Below are 20,287 nucleotides of genomic sequence, written 5' to 3'. Positions count from 1 at the left end.
AAATTTTTAAGAGTTAGAAAATGCATATAGAAACATGTAAAATAGAAGTTATACTCGTTCATTTGCCTTTCTTCTGTCTGTCAATATGGGCTCGTAAAACCTTTTGCTTATCACGCAAAGACATCTTGGCTTTTCCTTGAACCTGTCTCTTATGAATCATCATGACGAAATTCTTCTTACGAGCCTTCTCTCTGTTGGTGGTAGAGTGAGGAGTCTCAATCTTACCCTTCTTAGAAGCGAATTTTTCTCTTCCTTCACGTCCCTCCATAACATGCGCCAATCTCTCGTCTTTTCTCATCTTGTGCTTACTGGCACCCATCAGGTTAATGGAGTCGATCTCGTCTTCGTTGGTCATCTTGGATTTACCCATAAGCTTATCGACACCGGCCTCGGTTCTCAGCTCTTCCAACTTGGCAAAGTCAGCTGGCGTCAAGATACGACTGGAAAGCAGGTCGGTCATGGCCTTTTCTTGCTCAGCCTTGGTCTTTGCCTTCTCAACGTCCAACTTGGCCTTTTTGGAGAGTTTCTTTATTGGTTTCGGAATGTCTGACTCAACACCCTCGGCAGCATCATCAGCTTCTTCGTCTGAAGAAAGGTCAAGATCAGAGTCGTTTTCCTTGTTGACGTCTTCTGGTTCAGCTTCGTCTTCCGAGTCTGAAACATTGTACTCCTTGTCGGAATCGACCTTGATCCAGTCACCCTCCACGTCGCTTTCGTCTGCAGAATCTTTGGCTTCAACGTCCCATTCGGCATCATCGTTTTCATCCGGGTTGGCACCGTTCGCAAGCTGTTCAAGCTTCCACTTGGCAAGCAGCTCCAAGCCTGGAATACCAGTAACAGTACCACCTTCGATACCGAACTTGGGCAGACCAGACTTCTCTCCAGATTGCATCTCCATAGAGGCCACTTTTCCTCTGTCTTTCCTCTGCAGCATATCCGGGGCAACTTCTCTGTAAAGACTGATCAAAGAACGAGCAGCCATCATCACAGGCTTGGCCTTGGAACTTCTGTACTCAGTCAGATCCTGCAAGAGGGGAGCATCAATAGCCAAAGGAGCTCTTGCCAGAATTTCTCTGATAGTGTTTATTCCAGCAGCAGCAACCTCGGAGGCAACACCCTCACTCACGAACTCATCTGCTACCTTACGGACCACCATGGTTATCGATTCAGGTGGAACAAGATCATGGGATGACTGAGCTGCAGCAGCCATTATCTGCGTGACATTTCTCTGTTTCGGATTCAAATACTTGAGGAAAAATGAGTAGATTCCCAAAACTGTCAGCTTGTGGGTACCAATGAGACGAGATATCAAGTTCATCAGCAGAATTTTCTGATCCAAATCAAACTTGTTGGAGCTCTTTCCCATCAAATTTTGATTGTAGAGTTGTTCGGCAAAAGTCTGTGGATCTCTGAGAAGATGAATGGCTGAGAAGTTCAGGTAAGTAGCCGAGTGTTTGGCATTATTCTTCTTCTTCATCGTTTTCACGGCATTCTCAAGCTTCTTGCCTCTCTTCGAGGACTTCTTGTTGAGCAACATCTTATGCCTCAGTTGCTCAGCTTGGTCTTCGTCATCACTCGAGTTCTCTTCAAAGTTCTCTTCTCTTTCCTTGTCAGCACCTAGGAAGAACTTTACACCAGAGATGCACACCTTTGCATCCGGGTGGAGAGTGGCTTGTGTCATCAACTCCACCGTTCTGGAGTCATCCCATATACCTCTTCTCCACAATTCTCTGGTGAGCTTGGTGGCCCACAATCCATTAGCGTCACGCTGTTCGAGCAAATTGAACAGCAAGGCCTGGGTGGATCTGTTCAGCTTTTGATTTTTCGTTCCGGTATTCACCGACTTTAACAAAGTCACCAATGTACTGTACACCTGTTTTCTCAGAGCCTTGACATGTTGACCAGATCCCGCCTCAGCAGTATCGTAGGCAGAAAGCAATGGAAAAATCGTTTTGATCAGACTCTCAGCATCGATCACACCCTTATTGCGCAACATCACCAGACATTGGATGATTTTCTCCCTCAGATCAGGCGATAGGTCGCGATGATTGTTGATGAGGATGGCTCTCAGCTCATCTGGGAACTTGGCTGTGTCCTTAGGATAACAGGAGCAGACGGCCGACATAAAACCGATCAATTCTGCAAACTCCTCACCATCCTGGGCGGATGGGTTCATGAGATAGATATCACGAAGAGACTCATAGTGCGAGTACTGCTGCAAAAACTCTTCATGATACGAGGCAGGATCCCTACGCACAAGGTTCTGCAACAGAATGATATTCGTAGGCAAAATAGCGGCTCTCTTCCTTTTGACCATTTTTATGCTGATTAATTCCTGGTAAATTCAACAAGTGGTGCAAAGTTGGGACTTGCAAAGATACAACACTAAATATGTTTAACAGAAGCGGAAAAAAAAAATTCGGCTTCTCATCGGCACCGCCACGGCGGGTGACCCACATGTGGCGGGTGAGATGGGGTCGTGGTTTGTTTTGATTTTCCATCCAGGAGAAATTAGTATTTGGATCAGCTTCACGCGTAAGTCATTACAGACTATCTTGGATAGCTATAACATCGCTGGAATCACCATGAGTCAGAATGCCCCTCCCATGGTAAGTGCTTATTATTTTGTTCTGCAGTTCGTGCTTTAAGTGATACTAACTGATTAGATGGGAGCGCCACATGTATTCACAGAGCTACCATTGCTGAACCAGGACAAGCCTTCAGGCAGATGTCTGCAATTTACAGACTTGTCTGTCAACGATTCTGGCGAGTCTTACGCGAAGGCATTCCAGATCGAATCACTTGCGAATCTGAAGGAACAAGAGGCCTTGCTCATGATTGATCTGTTGTATCTAATGAGAGGGTCTGAAGGATCATATGTTCGATATGTGAGTACCTTCACCCACGACGACTTGAATCGAAGAATCCTTGGGCCCCAGTACAAGACCGGTAAGGTTCTGTATATATCGCACAAAGAGATCTGCAAAAGAATTCTGAAAAACGCAACTGTCTACTATGCTCTTTCTGCCTTCGTTGAATTCTACGACTCAGTGGAGTATGGAAAGACTATCCAGGCTCTGTGCTTCCAGATCAAACAATGTCTCCAGGTGTATGATGACTTGTTGAAGAAGATAGAGTTTGAATGTGCCTCCAATAGAAAATACAACTTGCAGGCCATGGAGCATGATTTCAAAGTGAGCATATCCAGCGAGATTGATGCCATGTACAGGATTACCACGCAAATCCACGAAGGGAACATTCACAGATCCAGCATTGCAGTGAGAAGAGGCATGCAATATGATAATATGAGGAATACACTTTCGGATATTCCCTTATTTGCCATTTCAGATACTTCCTGCAACAAGTACGTGAACGGAGGTGTGGTGTTGGGGATGATTTACGAGCTGATCGAGTTGAATAAGTCCGACACGCGAATCAGGTCTTTTTTGACGAATGTGTACGAGGAAGTATCAAAACCTATGGTGCAGATGCTTAATCAGTGGTTAAACCTGGGCCAGGTGGACGACCCCGAAGACGAGTTTATCATCACACAGAATGAGGAGTTGCCGTGGAGCTCGGCTAGTGAGTTCTACTGGAAGAACAGATTCACTTTCAAGACGGAGTCTTTGCCCGTCCAATTTGCGGATTCCAACTTGCAGCATCAAGTAATAGATACCGGGTTGTACTTAAATGTCCTACGAGCATGGGGTGTCGACCCAAGCGATCTGGTTGGCAGAGTCAATGTGGAGTCCTTGCTAGAGGACTCGATATCGTTCAAAATAGAGGACGCTTTTAAAAGGGCAAGTTCCATGATGTTGATCCTCCTGTTTGACGAGAACAGTGCGAGTCTCAAGGTGATACTGAAACAACTTGTGAAGCACCTGTTGGTAGTGGATTCTGACTTCTTGAACCAAGTATTCAGCAAGACGATGCCACAGCTTATGAAATCACGCTCCAAGTTCAGTATAACATCTTTCCAGAACAACTTCAACATGGTGTCTTCAAAAGAGACAATTGGCGGGTTCAAACTAAACGAGTTCATCTTTCCTGTTCTGAGAGAGCAAACTTTCGCAAGTTCTCTCCGCAACATTCTGAACTCGAAGGCCAACGATTGGAAGAAGATTTTCGAGGATGGAGATCTCTCCAAAGTGAACTACATGGTTCAGTCTATGTCCAGCAAAGAGCTTGTCAATCCTACGCTTAATGACAAATCCAGATCGATCGAGTTCTTGGATTTAGAGGTGGAAATACCGTTTCCCATGAACATTTTTGTTTCCAAGGTCCATGTTTCTGAGTGCCAACTCCTGTTTCGTCATTACTCGTACCTTCACTTTGTGGAGCAGTCCCAGCTGATAGCGTTTGGAGAGATCAGCAAGCACGCGAACTGGAAATGGAGATTCAGAAATCCAAGCATACGGCAGTGGATAAGCGATGTGCGGCAGCTTCACTGTAGAATGAGACAGGTGGTGAGCGTGTTTGGCCAGCACTTCAGCAATTACGTGGTGCTGTACCACTGGCAAGCGCTAGAAGCCAGATTAAAAGAGGAAACAAACGTGGATGATTTGCAGAACTCCATAAAGACGTTCTTTGGTCAAGTGATGCAATATTCGTTCTTGACTAACATGACTCTGTTTGACGAGTACACTCAGTTAATGGAAACGATATTGGAATACGACAAGTTTTTGCTTTCTCTGAGGAAAACACTAGTGACACTAGACTCTGATCTATTCGAGCAGAATAGAGAAGCGATGAAGCAGGGACAGGAGTTCGACCCGCAAAAGGCAAGCAAGAGATTCGAGAAGGCAAAAACGTATCTGGCACTAATAGAGGCTGCGTTTCAGCACAATCTCACCCAGTTCAACAAACGGTTGGAATACTACGGAAATAAAGGGACGCAGTCGTTTTTGGTGTTGAATGAGGTCCTGTCAGACGTTTATCACAGAGAGGATGATTTCTACTGAAAAAGAACGAAATAGGATAGTGTATACGGAAATGAAATGATAATGTGAATCGGTATCAGAGGCAAAAGTAAGGCTATCATCTAACGAATCAAGAAAGCCTGCACGAGTCAATGACGTAAAAGGACGAGTCATTTATATCTCTAGTTGACTCCTTGAGGTGACTCTGGCGGAATCAGACTATCTGGGGATTGGACCAATCAGAGGTATTTGCGCCGCCAGATCGGTCTGATTGCTTCTGCAAGGGTCCTCCTGAGCCAGATTCGAGCGGCATCAGGCGCGTGAGCAGAGGTGGAAGATTCTTGACGGATATGATTCCTGTAAGTTTACCGAAGTTTGATTTCCATTATCCGGTACATGGTCTGTCATCCAGACTCATTGTTATTACGAGTACGGAATCAAATGCTTCCGAGTCCACTTAATTATGGCCAATTAAACCGGTTCCCGTTTAGGTCGCAATTCTGCCGCGTAGCCTAAGTCGTGTCTGCACTGGACCGTAAGTTTGGGCTCAAGTGACCCTTTGGACTCAAGGCGACGAGTTATCTGAGTATTTCAGTCATGAAGACAACGGATTGAATAAACTCAAGTTTGTCTCGGAAGCTGTCTTGATCCAACAGAGTCACGCCAAAACCTAATCCACAGGGCTTTAGCTTCTAGGCGGATAAACGCACTGAGTTTCTTTTTGGCTTACGCACACGCCCACGAAGAATACGAGGCTGGGGCTTATCGGTGGGCGGATATACACACATTGATCTTTATCGCCGCCTTACCGAAACCAATTTGGACTAACAACCATCGCCGATAAGTCAGTTCATTTTTTGTTGAATGTTCAATATTCCGCTCTGACGACCTTCCATGGCTCAAAACTCGTAATTTGTAGCTGAAATATATTTATTCAACACCAATTATGTTTTGGAAGGCTTCAGCAAGTCCTGAAATATATATCATCACCAAAAAGCCCCAGGCTGCCAGTGCGGAGAACGGTTGCCATTTGCAGACACGACTTTTTTTCAAAAATCAGCGTCCCAAAGACGTAGACTGCATGTTATGCAACGCGGTTGCAACCTACGATAAGGGATCTTCGATCTTACTGTTTGAGGGACAATTTCCCCTTTCGCCTATAAATAATCTCGTGGGTGCCGTCTATTGCTAATTGTTTTACTCGTTAGGATCAAATACTGTGGTTTCCAGCTCTTTCTCTTTGCGTTTAAAGCAAGCAGCACAATTTGGTACTAGCTTCCTACTTAGACTTAGACCATGAGTGATATTGAGAAAAAAATGACAGACGAGAAGGTCGAGCCAGTTGCCTCGATCACAGAGGCCGATATCGGGACGAACAACCTGATCACGACGATTACCTCGGTTCATGGACGTGAGGTCCAAGTCACTGGTGACGTTGACGAAGCCATGAGACTTGCACTGAAGTCCAAGGGTATGGTGATAGATGCCGCTACCAATAAAAGAATCCTGAGGAAAATTGACATGTACATGCTTCCCTTGTGTTGTTTCCTTTATGCATGTCAGTTCATGGACAAAACCTCCAACTCGCTGGCGTCGATTATGGGTCTGCGTACCGACCTTAACATGGTGGGCGACCAGTACTCTTGGACGGGTACTGCATTCTACCTGGGCTACCTGTTTTTCGAGTTCATTGCATCTTTCATCCTTCAGAGGTTTCCTTTGGCCAAGACCACCTCCATTTTCATCGTCTTCTGGGGTATCATTCTGTGTCTGCATGCCACTCCAAACTATGCCGGTTTCGTCTTTTTGCGTACCGTCCTCGGAATGGCTGAGAGTTCCGTCACCCCCGCCATGGTGATGATTACTTCACAATGGTGGAAGAAAGACGAGAACTTTTTGAGAACCGCTTTCTGGTTTGCTTCCAACGGATTTGGTACTATCATGGGTAGTTCTATTGCATATGGTCTAGCCAAACACGCCGACTCGTACAGCATCGCTCCGTGGAAGATATTGTTCGTTGTTGTCGGATTGATGACCATTTGTGTTGGAATTATCTTTTGGTTCCACATTCCAAACACACCAGCCGAGGCATGGTTTTTGACCGAGGAGGAGAAGTTGTTGGTAGTCGAGAGAATTAGAAGCAACCAACAGGGTTTCGGTAACAAGCACTTCAAGAAGTCTCAATTTATTGAGGCTCTTAGAGACTACAGAACTTGGCTTTTCTTTGTTTTCGCTCTGGCCCAGGATATCCCCAACGGATCCTTGACTAACTTTGGCTCTATCTTGATGAATGAGGATTTCGGTTATACTACTCTTGAATCGCTGAAGATGGGTATGATTCCAGGAGCGATAGAGCTTGTGGGATGCATCGCGTGTGCGGCTTGTGTTGGATTTGTCAAGCACAGATTGGGTGTTTCCTTGTTTGTGTGTGCTTTCAACGTTGCTTGCTCGTGTATGCTTGCGTTTGCCAAGGACAACAAGCAGGCGAGACTGACGGGTTACTTCCTGCTGACTCTCCAGCCAGTTGGTTTCTTCTGTATACTCTCTTCGTTTGCAGCGAACACTGCAGGACACACCAAGAAGGTCACTGTGAATGCCATCTACCTTATCGGTTACTGTGTGGGTAATTTGATTGGTCCGCAGACTTTCATAGCGAGCCAAGCTCCTTCATACAGCGGCGGTAAGATTGCAATGGTTGTTGGATACGCTGTGTCTTTTGTTCTGTTGATCGCCATCTACGCTTCTTACTACTACGACAACAAGGCAAGAGACCAGGCTGAACTTGAGAGAGGCGGACCTGCTCAGTTGATAGAGAATGCTGAGTTCGCAGATTTGACCGACTTCGAGAACCCCAACTTCAGATACTCTCTGTGAGAGGGTCTTCGCTCATGGCTTCCGCTTTTGCCCATTTCTTACCCTGTTTTTTCTCTTCTATTTAAATGTCAGTTTTAGCTTGGTTTACAATATTTTACGGCAATCCGTTTATTTTCCAATCTTCTGAATAGGTGTATATACTGCACTTGCATAATCTCAAGCACGAGGTGCCTTGCAGTTATTTAGTGTACTCGCTAAATTAACGCCGCAACATGTACTTGCCGAAGCTTCACATGCGCCCGAGGCTTTCCCCGCAAATCAAAGGCATCACCGAGCACAGTCTACGTGGCTCGGAACTTGCCTCTTGACAGGGTATAAATAGCGGTGTATTTCGAATCTTCTCTTGCTGATCGGTTTAACAAATTATCACAAATCATCAAAAAGTTTTTCATTGTAATGGAAAGACTATCTCAAATCGGAAATCATCTCACATCGGCAGCTGCCTCCGATGCTGTGGAAAAGGCAAAGGCCAAGAACCCAGAAGACGCTGTTATTGTCAAGGCCTACAGAACAGCTCTGACAAAAGGAGGAAAGGGTAAATTCAAAGATATCAACTCAGATGTGTTGCTGAAGAAGCTGTTGGACGGGTTGTTCCAAACTTTGCCCGGATTTGACAAGTCCATTATTGAAGACGTTGTTATAGGCAATGTGCTGAACCCAGGCGCTGGTGCCAATGAGCACCGAGCAGCTATGCTGGCAGCTGGAATTCCTTCTTCAACCCCGTTCATGGCAGTCAACAGACAGTGTTCTTCGGGACTAATGGCTGTGAACGATATTGCCAACAAGGTTCTTACAGGTCAGATTGAGTGTGGTCTGGCCGGTGGTTCCGAGAGCATGTCACAGAATTATGGGCCTAAATCTGCTCCTGTTATTTCACCAGAGATTCTCAGAGATGGTCAGGCCAAGAAGTGTTTAATTCCAATGGGAATCACCAGTGAGAATGTTAACGAAAAGTATACCATTCCAAGGTCTGATCAGGATGCTTTTGCCGCAAGCTCATACCAGAAGGCTGAGAAGGCCGTCAAAGGTGGTTTGTTCAAGGATGAAATTTTGCCATTGGAGGTTGAAATTGAGGCTGACGATGACGACGATGATGATAAAGAGCCGAAGAAGACCACAATCGTGGTTGACACCGACGAAGGCATTAGACCCGGAGTCACGGCCGCCTCTCTAGGAAAGATCAGACCAGCTTTCAAGAAAGATGGTAGCACTCATGCCGGTAATGCTTCACAGGTTAGCGACGGTGCAGCTGTGGTGTTGATTATGAGAAGGTCTTTGGCAGAAAAACTCCAGCTACCTGTTCTGGGCAAGTACATTGCCACCACGATCGTTGGTGTTCCACCTGAAATTATGGGTGTTGGCCCAGGTTATGCTATCCCAAAGGTTTTGGAATTAACGGGAATTCCCAAGGAGGCCATCTCAGTGTTTGAAATCAACGAAGCTTTTGCAGGACAAGCTCTGTTCAGCGTTAAGAGGGCAGGCATTCCTCTGGAGAAAGTCAATCCACGCGGTGGAGCCATTGCCCTGGGTCATCCTCTTGGTGCTACTGGAGCGCGTCAAGTTGCCACAATTATGAGAGAGCTCAAAACAGGTGAACTTGGTGTGACTTCTATGTGCATTGGAACTGGTATGGGTGCAGCTGCCATTTTCGTAAAGGAGTGAGCATTTCAGAAACAATATTTGTAAAAGCCAACCGCATTTTCATGTCTCCTCAATACACGTATACACTACAGATGAAACATATGGCTATTCTTAAGTTTTTTACTTCAAAAAAACGACTCAATGGGAATGACATCAGTAGCACTTTTGACAGGCTTCACGACAGAAGCCACACAGAATTGAGGTGCACACGCCACTCTGCATAGGATTTTTCACCTTACTCATGCAGGTCTTATTTGCCGTACACTGTCCTTGTCTGTGCTTACCAGAAAAGAAACATGGATAATTCCCTAATGCCTGACTTAGAGCATGGATCGCATGTCAGTGGTGACTCTACGCCGCGTTCTAGGTCGGTTCCTGCAATCGATTCGGGTTCCAGCTTGGCTGATGGCACTCCTCCAGCTGGAGAGCAGAGGAAGAAAAAGCCTCGGAATAGGAAGCCCAAGGCCAAGGTGGCGATAGATGCTGGATCGGGTTCTGCACCAAATCCTGTGAATACACACCAAAATAAGCGCGAAAAAGTGCCACCCAAGTTTTTAGAGCTCAAGAAATTGGCTTCCCAGTATAAGCCCTTGACGGTTAACGGTATAGCTGTTTCGTCAATTCGCATGTCTTTGGCGGATTACCTGCGCAAAGCAAGTCAGTCATCTGATCCCATGTATCTGACTCTAATTCTGAAACCATCAGACCCTGATTTTGCATACGATTTGGACGTTTTGAAGCTTTCGCTGAACATACCAGGCAACTATCCCTTCCAGGGCTCCAAGCCAGAGATCGTAATTCTCAACGATGACATCCCAAGGGGGTTTACATTGAATATCGAGGCCGGATTCAAGTTGATAGCTGCAAAAGCTGCGGGGAATAAACTCGAAAAAGTTATGAGCAAGAAGAAGAAAAAGAATACCAAAGCTCCCGAAAGTGAGCCTGGTGACAAAACCATAGACATCGAAATGGTCAAGGGAAATGACCTAGCATCCATGATCATGACCTTAGACAAGTATCTTGAAACATTTTTGGCCCAAGAAAAACGTGAGACCATAAAAATAGTGCGCAGAAAACCAACCATACCGAAAGATGTTACGCCAGTACCTGTACCAGCAGTGTCTATGGGCCCCTCGTCACAGCAGAAGAGGCGGGCCGAGGAGCTCAGTCATATACCACAAGAGGTGCTGGAGAGGAGAGCAAAAGAAATAGATTTGTTCTGCCAGAGGTTCAAGGACTCAAAACCAAACTTATACAAGGATACATCGCAAAACACGATCCTTTCGTTGGACCTGCAGTTCACAGAAGCAGACTTCATAGTGGAGATCGAGGGATTGCAAGAGTTTCAGATAAAGAACCTTCCTATAAGACTGTATGTGCCGCAGGAATATCTCTGGAACAAGAAGAAGTGCTTGCGCATAGAGGTTGCGCTTTCTAATCCAGATGTACTCCGCATGATCAATACTATTCAGGACAAAAATCTCAAGCTGGTGTTCGGGAAGATGATGACTAACCTCGGTACAAACTTCCAAATTGTGGCAATGGAGTTCTGTAAAGACAATGCGGGAGAAGGAGATGAGTCTCAGAATCTATTCCACTCAATTACATCTCAGCTGAACTTTTTCATTTCGAATGTGGAGAAGTTTCTGTATGAGAAGAGCGAGTTCGTAAAGTGGAACGAATTGAGAAAGCAGAGCAATTTGGAGGTGCTGAAATTGTACGGATGAGAGGATAGCCGCATGGTTGAGTGTATGCATGTATGTATATATATATGTCTATATATATATAGATATCTTTATTTATTATTTTTTTCAATCGGATACTATATCCTGTATCTGGAAAATTGTCTTATGTAATCAGAACGTCATACCCGTTAATCCTCGGACCTTGCTCCTTGTTCCTTCAGGCCAGGAATGAGGTGTCCAACGGCTTTAAAGGACTGCTGTTGGAGACAGATGCGAAAAAAGGTCCAAAAAGTAAACAAGGTTCAATTAATCGCATACTTACGTTTCCAATATAATATTTCTCTGGAAGCCCTCAATTGGCCAAACATACTGACACTTTCAGATCGTGAACGAGGTCGGTTATACCATCCCGATTGGGAAACCAGATAGGCCATTAGCGATGCGCCCTTGATCCGGGCTTGATAAGTATAAATAGGGAGCAAATTGCTCTATTCTCTTTCAGCAATCATTATTAGAAAAACTCGAGGCTCAATTCGCAATTAGCAACAATGTCGCTTTCTACTACCATCAAGCTTCCTAACGGGAAGGAATACGAACAACCACTTGGACTTTTCATTGGGGGTGAATACATTACCCCGGAAGTTGACTCCAAGATCACCGTTATCAACCCATCGTAAGTGGAAAGGAGAGAGAGGAGTTGGCACTCCTCCCCCTAAATTGCATTCTTAAATATTGCACTCAATGAAATATTAGTGGACTAACATTTTTCCCAAGCAACGAAGAAGTTATCACCGAGGTCTACGCTGGAGATAAGGCTGACATTGATAAGGCTGTCGTCGCCGCCAGAAAGGCATTTGAGTCCCCAGAATGGAGAGGAATTGCCGCCTCTGCTCGGGGAGATTATCTGTACAAGATTGCACAGATCATCGACAGAGATCGTGAGCTTATTGCTTCTATTGACTCGATTGATAACGGTAAGCCACTGCCTGAGTGTGTGGAGGGTGACCTGGAGGAGGCCTATAACGTTTTCAAGTATTACGCTGGATTTGCCGACAAGATCACCGGTAAGACCATTGAGACCTCACCAGAGAAGCTCGCTTACACAGTCCAAGAGCCATTGGGTGTTTGCGGTCAAATTATCCCATGGAATTACCCATTCATGATGCTTGCCTGGAAGGTTGCTCCAGCCTTGTGCTGTGGTAACACTGTCATCTTGAAACCATCCGAGGTCACTCCTTTGTCTGCACTCTACTTCGGCAAAATTTGCCAGGAAGCTGGTCTTCCAGCAGGTGTGGTCAATGTAGTCAATGGCTACGGTAAGACTGCTGGTGCCGCTCTCAGTGAACACACTGGTGTTGACAAGATCGCCTTCACAGGCTCCACTGCTTCGGGCAAGTTGATCATGAAGGCTGCCGCCAACAACCTCAAGAATGTGACCTTGGAATGTGGAGGCAAGAACCCATTGATCATCTTTGACGATGCTGAGCTTGACCAAGCTGTCAAGTGGGCCCGTATCGGTATATTCGACAACAAAGGTGAGGTGTGTACTTCTACCTCTCGTATCTACGTGCAAGAGGCTATTTACGACAAGTTTTTGGAGGAGTTTGTTGCTCATATTAAGGATGTCACCGTGGTGGCTGATCCTTTCGGTGAGAATACCACTCAAGGTCCACAGGTCTCCAAAATGCAGTACGAAAAGGTTCTATCGTACATCGAGTCTGGTAAGGCTGAGGGTGCAAAATTGGCATACGGTGGTGCCAAGGCTAGTGAGAAGGGTTATTTCTTGAACCCTACCGTTTTTTCTGATGTCCAAGAGGATATGAAGATAAATAAGGAGGAGATTTTCGGACCCGTGGTCGCCGTTTCCAAGTTTTCCACTGTGGAAGAGGTCGTACAGAAGGCTAACGACACCAGCTATGGTCTTGCAGCTGCCCTTTTCAGCCAGAACGTTACCCAATGTGTTACTGTTGCGAGTAAATTGCAAGCTGGTATGGTATGGATCAATTCTAACAACGATTCACATTTCGGTATTCCTTTTGGTGGCTACAAGTCTTCTGGTATTGGTCGTGAGCTAGGCCCTTATGCTTTGGATGCATACACCCAGACCAAGGCTGTCCACATCAATGTTGGACTGAGAGTTTGATCAGTAAAATGTAATCGAAAAGTGTGTTTATGCTACCTTGAGCAGGACTATTTAGCAAACGTAAAGGAATAAAAACGAAACTCAGAAAACAGAATAGCGTGTCAAAAGAGTGTATCGGAAGAATGTGCCGTTTATCTAATCCTCTTCGGACTCGGCTTCCTCAAGCCATTTCAAGAAAGGCTTAGCGGCCTTTCTGACCTTCTTGGAAATGTCCTTTGGAACGTACTTCTTGCTCACCTTGGTACCCCAATCGACAATGACGTCCTCGGACAAAATGTCCCTGTCATAAAGCTCCATCAGGATCTTTGGGACCTTTGGAATGAGCTCAGGGTATGTCAAACCCAACAGTCTCTCGAATCCACCGAGAAGAGCCTTCTCGTGGTCATCAGAGGTGACCAGTTTTTTCAAAAGACCGGCATGTTCGTCAATCTCGTCGACAATATCCTCGCTGAACAGAGATTGGGCCAAAACTTGCAAGGTATTCTCGTCGTCAACGATGTTCAAGTCTGAGGCCTTCTTGTAGATCTCAACGTCGGATGGGAACTCGTCTTCGTCTCCCGAGTGGGCGGCCAACAGCCACTCTCCCAAAAGCTCGAAGCTGTTCTTGGTGGCAGTCAGTCCTTCCATGGCCTCGGCTCTGGCCTTGACGGCCTCGGCAGACACATCGACAGCCCATTCGTCATCCTTGACATCAATTCCACCGACTGGAGGAGGAGCCTCTGCCTCCAACTCGTCTTCAGAGGCATCGTCATCCTTCGCATTGGCCTTATGATTGGCAGCAATATCGGAGATGGACATACCACCACCAACAACGTTCTCTGAGGCAGTGGCGGACTTCTTGTTCTTCTTCCCGCCCTTGGCTGGTGGGTTCTTTAAGATGTAAGTGGCAAGTTTGTGACGAGGGTCAATCTGGCTGATCTTACCACACGCCTTACAGTCACGCGTGAGACTGTCATCCTTGTGGATTATGATCTCGGTTTCAGGGTTGGAACACGAAGGACAAAGCACAAATTTCTTAATGAAACCATCCAAAAGGTCCTGCAACTTGGCAGCATCGTGTGCACCGTTGACCAGGTATCTGTCACTGGTCTCGTTGATAGAGGTCAAAGCACCGAGTTCAAATCCAAAGTACTTAATCACATAGGCTGGGGGTCTGTTCAAAGCTCTGGCAACTTCAGATGCATTTGGAACAGCAGTCTTGATACCGTTACCTCTACCTTCGATCTTGGACTGGATAGGAGGCATCTTGTAACGGTAGAAGGGATCCGTGTTATCACGACAGATGTTGATGAACGACATGGTTGGAGTTAAAGTTTTTGGGAAGGTTGGTGATGTTTGAGATCAGTTGAGTTTATTTCGTGGGTCTCTTTGCTGGTTAAATGATGTTGAGAACGCTGTTCGCTGAGGCAGATATAAATTCATAAGCTCCGTCTGGAAGATTGTTTGTGGATGTTTTCTGGGGTCAGCGTTAAGCGGGAATCTGCTAAAACCAGAGGTTACAGTTCTTTTGGTCAATGAAATAGAGCTGGTATCTTAGGAAGAACAGCTGTTCAGAGCTTGTCTTGTTACAATTGAGTCAGCCAAATGCTCGTGGAAGGCTGAAAGAATTTTTTGGTTTTTTGGTGAACGCACGCAGCCACAAAGAACAGGCAATTGAAATTTCAAATCGAATAAATTGTCAAGGAACATTTAAGTTGGTCTAATTAATTTAACTGCTGAAAGAGTGTGCAACAAGGTTCTGGGTAGTTTTCAGAGCCTCGTACTTGACGGTTGGATTGGGCGAGTTCATCAAGGTCATGATCTTGGTCTTAGCACCAGTCTTCTCAAGAACCTTGACAACCTCAGGCCAATGATTGATGATCTGAGAAACATCGTGACACACTATTGCTTGGTTCAAGAAACCTTGTTGCAATGCGCTGCCATCAGTTTCGTCCTCATTTACATCCAAAAGCGTGACCAGCTTTGTCAGTATCTTCCAGTTGTTCTCCTTGAAAAGACCAATGTTTTCAATCCAGAACTCTTCTGATTTGTGTGGAGGAGACCAGCTGAGTTTCTTGGTGTTGAGCTCATTGGCATATTCGTCGAATGTGGTCAAGGTATCCACGGCATCGTTCAACACTCCGAGCAGCTTCTCGAGGTCTGCCTTGAGCTCTTCGTCCGCCCACTTTCTCTCTATCAATTGCTTGGTGACGTCGAGTCCTTTCTTGACGAGCAAATGCTTGATAACGGCCTCATTCTTTGGGACATCCAAAAGATTCAATATCGAGGAGATGGACAGTCTGACGATCTTTTCCTTGACCGACTCCCTGGCATTAGTGAGTAAAAAGTCAATGCTATCAGGGAAGAAAACAGGCAATTCAGCTGCTACCTTCTTGCTAAATGTCAGCAGCCATACGGACAGAATACAGTAGTATTTCATTTGCAGGTCACCTCTTCTGTCGCTCATCGCCTTGTACAATGGTGGGAAGCATTTGGCCTGGTACTTCCAGAATATGTCTCTATATGGCTTGATGCAAAGCAACTCCTTGATGCATTGCACGCCAAAGTAGTTCAGGTTGATGTTCGTGGATGCCAGGAGCTTCACTGCGAGGAATTCGAACAAGCTTTTGAGGATGTCTTCGACTTCAGTCTCGGATTGGTTCTTCAGTGGAGAGTCTATGATAAGCAAAGAGGTCAAGTCATAGGCTGCAACCAAGCGAATTGCCTCATCGGATGAGTTCAACTGTTTGAGAAGAGGTCTGTATGGTAGAGACGAATCGATGCTGGACAAACCCAGTAAACTATCAGAGATCGTTGGCAGTTCCGTTAAAAGGTCGCTTATCAGTACAACCAAATACTTGGTGATATCGTCTCTTTGAGACTCATTCAGCAAAGCAAAAATCGTAGCAGCATAGATATCCTTTTGTTTCAAGATTGCGTCAACTGTGTTCGCGTTCAACTCTCTATCCAGAGCCTTCATCTGCTTGGCCTGGTCATTGGTCAATTGGTCGCTTTGGGCGAACGCTTCCCAGGGAATAGGTCTCGATCTTATGCTTGAACTGATGTCATCAATATAAGTACTATCGACGATGAATGGTTTCTATAAGAGAGTTAGTATAAGCAAACTTGTAAAAGGCACCCAGAAATGCAGCCGTAAATGAAAAGAACATTGAGCCTTGACATGAAGAAGGAGCTTGGACTCCCCTCAATGCAAAGCGTTTCAAACTTTCACATCTAAAATTCACTCACAATTTCAACTGTCATATTGATTGAGGCAATCTTCGAGCAGAAATATAATCAACACAATATTCTCTAGAATGGTCGGATCACAAAACAGAAGGGTGCATCCCTGATTATCGCTAAGTATCAAGAATGGCTGCTCTCAGTATTCCTCGGCCGGACACGTCAGGGTAATTGGGTGAAGCAGGATTTAATAGAGAGCCATAGCGAAAAATGGGTCGCAAAAGCGGTTATGTCTTGATTTTGGATAATGCGTAAAGTACTGTTTGTTTTTAATCTTTATAGTCTCAATTTTGTAATAGAATTCAGTTTCTTGGCTTGAAATATTTATTTGACCGGCATTTCATGGACATTTAACACATGCGCACTCTGAGCCGCACCTAGCCAGAATGATTTATCATCATTATTCGTCACATATCTATTTACATGTCTATCTAGTCCTTCCCAGCACACTCGGCCATTAATTCAATGACACGCTCAACGTTCTGTTTCCTCTGAGCGCAGCATGGGACGATTTTCCAGCCCTTTTGCTGGACGTAAGATTGTAAAGCCAAGAATTTGTCTTCAGTATCCTCCAAATCGGCCTTGGTGCCCACCACTAGTATCCGCTTCCCCTTCATTCTCAGGTCACCCATTTCATTCACCAGAATCTCCAGGGATTCAATTGGGTTTGGAGCATCAAGCCCAATCACAAAAACAAGTCCACCGGATCTCTCCACATGTCTCAGAAAGCTCAAACCCATGCCTCTATCATCTTTGGCTCCTGCAACGATTCCTGGAATATCAGCCACTGTGAATGGCGTCTTGTCTATTCTTAAAGGTGGAATTGTACCAATTGAAGGTTGCAATGTAGTGAACTCCCAATGACCAACCTTGGGCCTCGCGTTGGAGATTGCTCTTAGCAGAGTGGATTTTCCAGCATTAGGCAGTCCAACCAGTCCAAGATCAGCCAGTAACTTGAGCTCAAAAATAAAATTCCCTTCAAGACTCTCGCGACCAATCTTTGCGAATCTTGGGTTTCTGATATTCTTTGTCAGAAAGTGCATATTTCCGAGGCCTCCCCTGCCTCCCTTCAGTAATAAAATCGGGGTTGGAGTGGGCTTGCTCAGGTCAATACCATCTATTGGTATCAGATCCTCATCCAGCTCGTCGATAGTTCTCCTAATATCAAAAGCTTTAACTCTCACATTTAATTCTGTAAAGAACTCCCTCTCCATATGATACTCTTCGTCTTTCTCCTTGAAGACCCAGCCTTTTCCGTCCTGGTGACTGTTACGGAACAACTGTATGAACTCTGGAACTAGAGCATGTTCGTGCTTGCCTATGGCTTTGACCAAAAATGTCTTTTCCTCGTTATTCTTTCTGGTCTCTCTGATAACTTTGGGGGAAGGGCACCATTTTACTGTGGTCCCCACTGGAACTTCGATCACCACATCTCTTCCGCTTTTTCCATCCAGTTGCGCTGCATGGCCCTGTTCACCATCTAAGGCGATGTACTTCGACTTTAGGTTGTGCAACGAGTGCAGACCGGGAACTGCTTGTATGTAAACGTTTCCACCATCTCCACCATCTCCACCGTTTGCTGGGCCTCTGCTTCTAGTAGGATCTCTCAAGAACGAAACTGCTCCGCTTCCACCTTTACCAGATCTTAGATAGGCCACCTTCAAGTCCGAGAATGGTTGGTTGTTGTCTGCCTTAGGACGTGTTTTGGAAGTCCTACTCGAGAAGGGGGATGAACTCACAAAAAAAGAAGAAGCCGGCTGAGCCAATATAAAGTATGGGCTTTTTTCATCGGGTTCTGAAACTATCTTGTATTCGTTGTACACCGATTTGGGTGTCTCGACTACACCGTCAATGATTTCGTAAGTCGATTGCGGTTCCCATATTTCTTCAACCTCTCCTTCCACTTGTGGTGTTGCTCTGTTGAGATCATCAAGCCATTTTGCATTTTCCGCAATGGACGGATAGTTGTCGGGCACCTCTGGGGGAGGAACTGAGCCTTTCGGGCCTCTCTGCAGTTTGGGAAACAGACTCGAGAAATGTCTGCTATTTGGAGCAAATCCTCTTCGTATTGCCAGCCTTGAATATCTGAGCATCCTGAAGTGATTTTCTTATAGAATCAAGTTGCAAAAAAAAAAGAACAAGTCAATCTACCGTAGGTGAAAAATCCATTGTGGAGACAGTTTGGAAATTTTTGGTAGCGTGTAGACGAAAAAATAGAGCAAGAGCTCGCACCCAGGTTCGAACTGGGGACCAACAGATTTGCAATCTGACGCGCTACCACTGTGCCATACGAGCAATCACTGACTGATTTTGTTTCATTGTTAATTACACCGTGTAACATCTTTGCCAGCTTGCAAACCTATATTGACCAGTAGTTTATTGACAAAACACAATTTCACTAAATCCGTTGTTGAAATGAAGTATCCAAAAGCTTGTTTTGGGTTATAGGGCTTATTCCCGATTGTTCTGCACGGATAAAAAGTATTTTTCCATTATATGGCAGTGCAATTCGATCAACCCCCTCATTCATTCTCAAAGATAATACCACTTACAGCTTCAAACGATTAATACTTTTGAAGCATGAACTTAACACCATTGTATCCGTTTTATTAATTCATATGCGTTCTATTAGTTCCTCTTAAATTGTCCTTTATGCAACTTGGTTTCATGTCGATGCGGCTAACCCTTTAGTTTTCGCGAGTGCCTGTTCATAGCAGCTAATGAGGTAACAGTTGTTAATGCAAAAGCTCTGGAAATCGATGTAGTAGTTTGTAACACACTCATAATCATAGGGAGATCTGGGTGGAACCTCTTCTCCTTTTCTGAGTTTGAATGATATGCAAAATTCTCCCCTTGGAGAACACAGAAAGTGGGTAGAATCGTCCTCGCTCCACTGTTTCTGTATCCTCTCAGAACGACTGAGCAGCGTTATGGTTTGTCCATCTGCAAGCTTTACAGATATCTCAAACCGGAACTTTACCGCAGCTGAGTCCTCGTCCACCAAAACGTGGAGCTCGTTATCAGTAGGCTGGGTCTTGTCCTCAAACTTTTCATTTGGGTTTGCAGTGCTCAAAGGGTCTCTCAGCGACTTGAGGGACCCAAGTTGGAATACACTGGACATCATGTGGTTCTCTTTTGCTGTGTTTCTGTTTCTATCACGTTTGCTATTCAGTCTGTTGGTCGAATAGTAAGACAACTTCTCGGTCTGACGTTCGTCTATCTCGGCTTCCATATTCTTGAGAAGGTCTATCAGCTGCGCAGCATCAATATCGCGAGTCATATCACTTGATCCTTTACTATCGTCCCTTGAATGCACCGGAGAAACAGCACTGGAGTTCAGGCATTTGGTCTCGTACATCTGGCACGCCGCACTTCTCTCCGATATCTGGGGAGAAAAAACACTAATGAAAAGATTTTGGGTATGTTCCACACAAACCTGTTCAATCTGGGACGGTTGCCTTCTCGTTGTGTGTGTAGAATTCTCACCTTCTTTATCGGCGTTGGTGAAAGCATCGGACCACAAACCACTATCGCATATTGTCTGCGAGGAGCCACAAGAAGTCAGACCCGTCACCTCGGCCACCCTTTGGTTCAAACTGTACAAACCAAGCGCGCGGGTATCGCTATCAGTCTTCAATAAACGCGTCAACGTTGTCGAATCACACTTTTTCAGCACTCCCAGCTGGAGTTCTCTGGGTAAACACTGGAAATTGAAGCTCATCGTGTGTGTATTTCTTTTGCGCCTGGCTGGATATTTCGCTCTGGTATTTATTAACAGGTCAATAGGCACGTTTCAAGCTTGG

General features: G+C 45.3%; 10 protein-coding genes across 10 annotated transcripts; 5 read left to right on the top strand and 5 right to left on the bottom strand.

Annotated features, from left to right (window-relative positions):
* Window positions 1-58: 58 nt before the first annotated feature.
* Window positions 59-2,317, bottom strand: KUCA_T00003534001 (uncharacterized protein; the record flags this gene model as incomplete). Its single annotated transcript, XM_022601958.1, has 1 exon — window positions 59-2,317. One exon carries the CDS (start codon window positions 2,315-2,317, stop codon window positions 59-61), a length of 2,259 nt encoding a protein of 752 aa, XP_022459549.1.
* Window positions 2,318-2,585: 268 nt separating this feature from the next.
* Window positions 2,586-4,961, top strand: KUCA_T00003533001 (uncharacterized protein; the record flags this gene model as incomplete). The annotated part of the gene is made up of 2 exons (XM_022601957.1): window positions 2,586-2,609; window positions 2,667-4,961. The coding sequence occupies 2 exons, from the start codon at window positions 2,586-2,588 to the stop codon at window positions 4,959-4,961; spliced, it is 2,319 nt and encodes a 772-aa protein (XP_022459548.1).
* Window positions 4,962-6,215: 1,254 nt separating this feature from the next.
* Window positions 6,216-7,793, top strand: KUCA_T00003532001 (uncharacterized protein; the record flags this gene model as incomplete). Its single annotated transcript, XM_022601956.1, has 1 exon — window positions 6,216-7,793. The coding sequence occupies one exon, from the start codon at window positions 6,216-6,218 to the stop codon at window positions 7,791-7,793; it is 1,578 nt and encodes a 525-aa protein (XP_022459547.1).
* A 396-nt stretch (window positions 7,794-8,189) lies between these two features.
* KUCA_T00003531001 (uncharacterized protein) lies at window positions 8,190-9,455 on the top strand (the record flags this gene model as incomplete). Its single annotated transcript, XM_022601955.1, has 1 exon — window positions 8,190-9,455. One exon carries the CDS (start codon window positions 8,190-8,192, stop codon window positions 9,453-9,455), a length of 1,266 nt encoding a protein of 421 aa, XP_022459546.1.
* A 275-nt stretch (window positions 9,456-9,730) lies between these two features.
* On the top strand, window positions 9,731-11,161 carry KUCA_T00003530001 (uncharacterized protein; the record flags this gene model as incomplete). The annotated part of the gene is made up of 1 exon (XM_022601954.1): window positions 9,731-11,161. One exon carries the CDS (start codon window positions 9,731-9,733, stop codon window positions 11,159-11,161), a length of 1,431 nt encoding a protein of 476 aa, XP_022459545.1.
* A 506-nt stretch (window positions 11,162-11,667) lies between these two features.
* Window positions 11,668-13,262, top strand: KUCA_T00003529001 (uncharacterized protein; the record flags this gene model as incomplete). The annotated part of the gene is made up of 2 exons (XM_022601953.1): window positions 11,668-11,792; window positions 11,894-13,262. The coding sequence occupies 2 exons, from the start codon at window positions 11,668-11,670 to the stop codon at window positions 13,260-13,262; spliced, it is 1,494 nt and encodes a 497-aa protein (XP_022459544.1).
* Window positions 13,263-13,397: 135 nt separating this feature from the next.
* KUCA_T00003528001 (uncharacterized protein) lies at window positions 13,398-14,561 on the bottom strand (the record flags this gene model as incomplete). The annotated part of the gene is made up of 1 exon (XM_022601951.1): window positions 13,398-14,561. One exon carries the CDS (start codon window positions 14,559-14,561, stop codon window positions 13,398-13,400), a length of 1,164 nt encoding a protein of 387 aa, XP_022459543.1.
* A 409-nt stretch (window positions 14,562-14,970) lies between these two features.
* Window positions 14,971-16,505, bottom strand: KUCA_T00003527001 (uncharacterized protein; the record flags this gene model as incomplete). Its single annotated transcript, XM_022601950.1, has 2 exons — window positions 14,971-16,341; window positions 16,491-16,505. The coding sequence occupies 2 exons, from the start codon at window positions 16,503-16,505 to the stop codon at window positions 14,971-14,973; spliced, it is 1,386 nt and encodes a 461-aa protein (XP_022459542.1).
* A 410-nt stretch (window positions 16,506-16,915) lies between these two features.
* On the bottom strand, window positions 16,916-18,577 carry KUCA_T00003526001 (uncharacterized protein; the record flags this gene model as incomplete). Its single annotated transcript, XM_022601949.1, has 1 exon — window positions 16,916-18,577. One exon carries the CDS (start codon window positions 18,575-18,577, stop codon window positions 16,916-16,918), a length of 1,662 nt encoding a protein of 553 aa, XP_022459541.1.
* A 572-nt stretch (window positions 18,578-19,149) lies between these two features.
* Window positions 19,150-20,205, bottom strand: KUCA_T00003525001 (uncharacterized protein; the record flags this gene model as incomplete). Its single annotated transcript, XM_022601948.1, has 1 exon — window positions 19,150-20,205. The coding sequence occupies one exon, from the start codon at window positions 20,203-20,205 to the stop codon at window positions 19,150-19,152; it is 1,056 nt and encodes a 351-aa protein (XP_022459540.1).
* Window positions 20,206-20,287: the final 82 nt, after the last annotated feature.

This window comes from Kuraishia capsulata, genomic scaffold (genome assembly GCF_000576695.1).
Source record: "Kuraishia capsulata CBS 1993 genomic scaffold, Kuraishia_capsulata_scaffold_4, whole genome shotgun sequence".
Taxonomy (NCBI): domain Eukaryota; kingdom Fungi; phylum Ascomycota; class Pichiomycetes; order Pichiales; family Pichiaceae; genus Kuraishia; species Kuraishia capsulata.
This window is presented reverse-complemented; position numbering and strand designations above follow the sequence as displayed.